At 34.1% G+C, this 6947-nt stretch overlaps 1 protein-coding gene across 1 annotated transcript in view; it reads right to left on the bottom strand.

The window, feature by feature from the left end:
- Positions 1–6947, bottom strand: part of DDX10 (DEAD (Asp-Glu-Ala-Asp) box polypeptide 10) — a 329989-nt gene that overhangs the window by 261756 nt on the left and 61286 nt on the right. The window contains exons 10-11 of the mRNA XM_012659131.1: positions 5286–5373; positions 1926–2014 (exon numbers count right to left, since the gene is read on the bottom strand). Coding sequence (XP_012514585.1) covers positions 1926–2014; positions 5286–5373 — 177 coding nt within the window. The remainder of the gene's footprint in view (positions 1–1925; positions 2015–5285; positions 5374–6947) is intronic.

Here is a 6947-nt window from a genome sequence, read left to right as displayed (position 1 = left end):
GAGACTCTGTCTCAAAAAAAAAAAAAAAAAAAGAAAGAAAAAAAGACTGCTTTAATAAACAGCTATCATTATAGTATGGATCCACTGCTCTTTTCCTATATGACATGATTCACAGAAACTGAGAGGTATAGTGTTGAAAAGCATGGATTCAGAAATAGGACTTCTGAGGTTCAAATCCTGGCTAGCTGTGTGATCTCATTTAATCTCTCTATATTTGAGTTTTTCCATTTGCAAAATGGGATGAGAGTACCTACCTCATAAGGTTTTTGTAAGAATAAATTAGTTGACAGATATAATGCACAGAAAGTAGCATCTGGCATATAGGCACTACAGAGAATTTGCTGTCATTATTACTATAATGGGGCTAGGGATTAGGATCACAAATTCATCTAGAGGATTTTTCTTGATGTGTCACATTTATATGTCTTTCTCAACTACTAAGATTGAGTTCCTTGAAGGCAGCAATACATATTATACATCTATAATTTTAACAACCAGTACAATGACCTGAATATATTAAGTATTCAAAACATGTTTCTTTAGTAAAATTTTTAAAGCCTTTATTATATCTTCCATACATAGCACTGCTTCAGGTACAAAAGGCTTCTAAAGAAAATCGCATACCTCAAGGAAATTACACATCTACAAAAACTAAAAATACCAAATTCAACTGCACTAAAATTTAGGCTTAACTTAATTTTCTGCCTTCTCTAAGCATCACAAAAAGCAAGTCTTCAACTATAAATAGATATAATTTACTGGAATCTACTGCAATAAAATGTCCCCTAAATATGGCCCTACAGTGTTAAAGACCTATGCCTTTCCTATTTGCTAATATCCCAGCTACATCAAATCAGAAAACCAGGACAGAATTTCACACAGAGCAGAAAGTCAGCTAATAACCTAAACCATGGATCATATTCAGAAATTGTGAAACTAGGAACTGATACATAAACAGATAAGCAAATATGTATCCATGGCACATGGTTTTTCATTTGTTACTTAAATGGAAAGTCAGTGGCCCTACACTGCTATCTAGCAATTTATAGGGTTCAAAAATGTAACAACTGAAAAATTACCTGTTATATTAAACATACAATCCACAAAGAAGAGAAAACAGCAGCCCGCTGAGAAACAAGTTTTTCTTAGACTCAATTTAAAGGTAAGGGCAGTCAGATTCCTGGAAAGCAGACCGAACATACAGACCTTGCCTTGTAAACACATTTGACCACAGACTGGGAAATTTCACGCTGATATTCAAAGTATGATTAATCTCAAGGGTGCTTCTATAGGATTTTTTCAATGCCTTTCCCACATGTAGGAGCCCATTGAAGAATAGACACTCCTTTATGGGTCAAAAGTGAAAAAAAAAAAAGTTCTCTCAAATACTAAACCAAAACAAAACCAATCATTCCATTTAACAGTAATAGCAGTTACTAAACAGGGACATCTTGCCATGGTAACTGTTAGTACCTGTAAGAAACACCAAGACAGAAGGAATATTCAAGCAATAAGCAATATGGGAAATCAAACTAACATAAGAACCAGCAAACAGACTCGCATCCAAAGCATAAAACCTCTCTGGTAATCCAGGACAGCATTTCAGAGAATAAGAGAGGACCACAGACATTTAAAAATTTCCAAAGAATGCTTATTAGCTGCTCTCCATCTCCTTCAAGATCAAACTACATGAAATGGCCAGTGTCACTTTAAGGAATTTACACTTACAAATAAAACACTTCTTGACAAGAACTGAACACCTAATTTTCCACAGAGTTGATTTAATCTTTTTCTCTGCAGATTGTTAACAGATTATTTTAAGGTACTGCAAAGTGTTTAAACTAGGCCTCTCAGAGAATCACATCTGGAACAAATTCCCTCTCACTCTGAGGATTCACTATTACAACCATAGTATGAATACTCACAGGGCATATTCAGGTATAGGTAGCTTGCTCACATCAAATACTTCTTTATCCTTCATCAGATATACCGAACGTATGTAGGAGACAAAACACTGCAATAAGAGGTTGAAAAGTACAATAGAAATAGAAAATGAGTTTATACCAAAAGAAAACTAACTGATGGGATAAAGAGTAAAAAAATTAAAAAAAAAATAGCATGTCTCCATTCCTTACACACACAAAAACCTACCTTTTAGAACTGTAACATTAGAAAAGACTTTGCATTTGGTTTCATCAAGCCAACCTAACTCCGAATATCACCTTCCCAAAAAGCTACTCTAGAAGTTACTATCATTCAGTTAAAATAAGGTCCCATGGGGAAAACACAGGCTTTCAAATGATACAGATTTGGGATCTATTCTGAGCTCCGTATCTTACTAGCTGGCAAATTTCTTGTTTCTCTAAATGTCAGTTTCTTCATCTACCAAAAAGATACTAAGAAAGATACTTTCTACTTAGAGTATTATGAGAACGAAATAAGAAAAATGAAAGTAGAATATCTAGCATATCTTCTGAAATATAGTAAGTACTAATAAATGCTAGTTATCAATAATATTTATTACTGTAATGGTCAAAGGATTAGTTTTTCCACAAAATAAAATTTTACAGTATTAATTGAGGTTTAAATAAAAGTATAACAGGAAAAAGTTTATTGCTAAATCTTTTCCTTTTTTATTATATTAATAATTTCAAATAACACATTATTAACTTGGAATATTTTTCTTCTATTGTGTTAAAAAAAAAAAAAAAAAACAAAAACACTATCTTCATGTTACACAAACCAGAACATAAACATAGTCCTGATCCTTTGTCAATCTGCAAAATAAACAGATAACAAGATACATAATCAAGGAATTTTTGTTTTAATTTTTAAATTGATTTTTGTAAAATATATTTAATTCCTGTTTCTGTATTTCCTGAATTTCACATTTTCTCTAGCTTTACCTTAATCCTTTCTACCCAACTAATCTCCAAATCATTTTGTCTCCATAGGCATGAAAAACAATGAATGGCACCAGTTCAAGGATAATTTTTTCCCCTACAATCATCCACAAGCAATTGCTCCAGTTGCTTATCATTTTTGTTCTATCCAGATTATAATCAAAAGCTAGAAAAATCACTTCTATGAAACTAGATAGCTTGCTGATGCTGGCAAGGCAGTTAGCCATTCTGCTAAACCATGCGTGACATCCAATAAATCACATCATTTATTTCAATGTACTATTCTATAATCTTTGTTCTGGAAGGCTCATTTGCTGTAGGCACAAACCAGTGAAATCATATCCTTCTAATGTTTCATGTTTCCTTATGGGTAACTGGATGACCTCCTAGGCATGCAGTAAGTCACGACATATCAGAATTCATATATTATTTTTAAATATGTGTACTGCTTCAAAAGCTCCTAGAAGATTTTAACTCCAAGTTTGAAGTATGTTTGCTGGACAAAACATGCACACAAATGTCTGCATGCCCAAAAATTTTAAGAAAAAAGAAACTCTGGCCAGGCATGGTGGCTCACGCCTGTAATCCCAACACTTTGGGAGGCCAAGGCAGGAGGATTGCTTGAAGCTAATAGTTCAAGACCAGCCTAGCCTGGGCAATATAGCAAGATCCCATCTCTACAAAAACTAAAAATTAGCCAGCAATGGTGGCATGTGCCTGCAGTCCCAGATACTCGGGAGGCTGATGTGGGAGGATTGCTGAGCCCAGGACTTGGAGGCTGCAGTGAACTATGAATGCGCCACTGCAAGTCCTGCCTGGGCCACAGAGCAAAACCACACCTCTCAAAAACATTTTTTTTTTTTTCCCAAAAAAAGAAAATCACCAATTTGTTCAAAGATCCTTTTCATTGTCTCTCAGGCAAAGTGGGCTTATAAGTCCAACTTTGCATGGTTCACCATTTGGTTTTTTCATATTTTGGAATTAATTTCTCCTGATGTAACACAGTAATTCAAGAAAGTCAGACTTAGGTTTGAATTTCACATCTGCCACTTAATAGCTAGATGACCCTAGATAATTTTTAATTTTCAAGCTAGCATTTAGTCATCTGTAAAAAAAATTAAATCAATACCACCTACCTCATAGGTTGTTGGGAATATTAAATAACAGTGCATGAAAAACTGTCACGTAAAAAACTCATGTCATGATTAAGTGCCTGGTTCACGGTAAGCACTCAAGTTTTAGCCTTCATCATTCCTGTCATTTTAAGCACAGAAATGATAATTTGCTAAAATATAAAATAAGTTAGCAAAAAATATAAGATCTTCCTTTTAAATAAAAATTCTTTGCTGGGAATATCAAGTTTCAAAACCGTAACATAAAAGCCTACCTACTGAATGTTTTCCTGCTGAGGCTACTCCATCTATAAAACTTAGGGTGACCTTTCCATATCTCTTCTTTATTTTCTTCCTCTCACATCATCTATCTGCTGAAATAGAATCCAACCTTTGAATCCCTACTCTCTAGATCATTGATATGCTACAGGATACACAAAGATCTCGTAACTGCAATATAAGGCAGTAAGGGCATGGTGAAAATGAATAGCTTCATAATAGGGACTCATATTTATTAACAGACAGACTGGATAGATTGTAAAATTATTTTGCATTGTGCTTTCCATCTTCCTTTTCCAAAGAATCTATTGTCAGGCACTGTAAGTACTAAAAAATAAGTTTAACTAGAACTGATTTCTCTCACCACAAATAAGTATGAGATAATGCCTATGTTAGTTAGCTGCATTTTGCCATTTTACAACATATACACATTTCAAATCATGGTGTACAATTAAATTATAATTTATCACTTAAGAAAAATAAAATTAGAGTGACTTCTTTACATATTTGCTCATCAAGAAGATTTTTAAGTTCAGAAAAGTAATTTGGGAATGTTAAATCATAATTATAGATTAAAATCTCATTCCTAAAGATAATTTAGCAAGAATTCTATACTTTCTAGAAATTAAACCTAATATAAAAACATGTTACTCTCACAGTCAAAGTACAATCAGGAGTTACAGCAACTTTATTGGAAAACTAAAAGTTGTTAACTTTATCAAGTATACCAGAAATCAGGCCACTGAATATCTAAAACAATCATCTTTAAGAAAATTTTCCATATATTTCTGAAAAGACTAAAAACAAGTAAGAGATTTTTCCAGGTTACTAAAAGAAACTTTTTTTGAATTTTAAGGAATAAGCTAGACTTAATCTGAAAATTATACTGCTTGAATATGTGAAGCATGACCATGCAACCTAGAAGCAGCAGAAAATGAAATTTATTATATATTTCATTCCAATGAAGGTATCCAATTCAAAAATGACTCACCCTTTGAGCTCTTTCTTTTAAATCTTGATCTTGGGCTAAAAAGGATTCCAATTTTTTCTGAACATCTATAAGTTTTTCTGGATTGATTCTTTATAAAAAGAAAAGATTAAAATATCTCAATTTTATAGACTGAAAATAGAAAGCAGCATTTCTGTATTTTTCTCAGTATTTTTAAACGTATAACATTATTTCTCATTTATGAGCCAGATTAGACCAAAATTAAACTAGACATAAATCTGACTCCTGCATACTGATTACAGGAGAAAAGAAATAACATGTCAGACAGTTTCTCTAAACATCCCATGCTGAGTGAGTGAAAGTCACTTAGATTATCATTGCAGTTAGCACTGGTTACTTCTTATTAAGGAAAGTAGCCTCCCACGGGAGATGGATTATCAATGAAATGGAATAAATGAAATACGACATCATTTTTGTAAGTATTTGCTTCAGTCAAACATAAAATCAATTTCAAGTAATAAACAAGTGGCCAGTGACTATAACAGTGATTTCCCTATTTGGAAATTAGGCATAATATAACAAAGACTTTACTTAACTCTGCCCAGGTAGGCTACAGGAAAGAAAAATTCTTACAAGGGTCTAGGTTTCACAAAAGAGACCTCATTTGTTTCTCTGATTTTATACTGAACCATTTTCTCGCAAAGCATGGTTGGTGAGGAGCAGTGGTGGTGAGGTTGTTTTTACTTTTATTATAGAAAGTTTAAAAATATACAAAGGTATAAAACTTTCACTCAGCCTCAACAATTATCAACTCACAGTCAACTGTTTCTTCTACATCCTCAACCACTCCTTTTCCCCATCTAACCACCCTACAAATTCTTTTGAGGCAAATCATGCCACGGTGTTTCAACAACCCCAATACAAGTAGAACTGATAGATTCCACTGATGCTCAATGGACACATCCTCAGTGACAGGAGAGCACAAACCTCTGAAATGGACAGACAACACTAAAAATAATTATATCCAAGAGGTATAGTTCTTTCAACCATCAACATTTCCTGAAGCTAAGTGTACTTTTCCAACCCTTATTTTCTCTACTGATGGTCTTCTGAAAAAGTTGTGTAACAAAAAGTTTTAGATCAGGCATAATGGCTCACACTTGTAATCTTAGCAATTTGGGAGGCCAAGGCAAGAGGATCACTTGAGGCCAGGAGTTCAAAACCAGCCTGGGCAACATAGCAAGATCTCACATCTACAGGAAGAAAAATTTTTTTTTTTAATTTCAGAATATTACAGGGGTACAAACGTTTAGGTTACATACATTGCCTTGCACCACCTGAGTCAGAGTTACAAGCATGTCCAACCCCCAGACAGTGTACAGCACACTCATCAAGTGTGAATATATGAATATACCCATCCCCTCCTCCCCTCTCCCACCTGCCCGACACCAGATGAATGTTACTTCCATATGTGCATGAGTGTTGATCAACTGGTACCAATTTGATAGTGATTATAAGTGGTGCTTGTTTTTCCATTCCTGTGATACTCTGCTTAGTAGAATGGTCTCCACCTCCATCCAGGATAATACAAGAGGTGCTAGATCACCATTGTTTTTTGTGGCTAAGTAGTACTCCATGGTATATGTATACCACATTTTATTAATCCACTCATGTTTTGATGGGCACTTGGGTTGTTTCCACATC

Source organism: Propithecus coquereli, unplaced genomic scaffold (assembly GCF_000956105.1).
Source record: "Propithecus coquereli isolate 6110/MARCELLA unplaced genomic scaffold, Pcoq_1.0 Scaffold6, whole genome shotgun sequence".
NCBI classification, from domain to species: Eukaryota; Metazoa; Chordata; class Mammalia; order Primates; family Indriidae; genus Propithecus; species Propithecus coquereli.
This window is presented reverse-complemented; position numbering and strand designations above follow the sequence as displayed.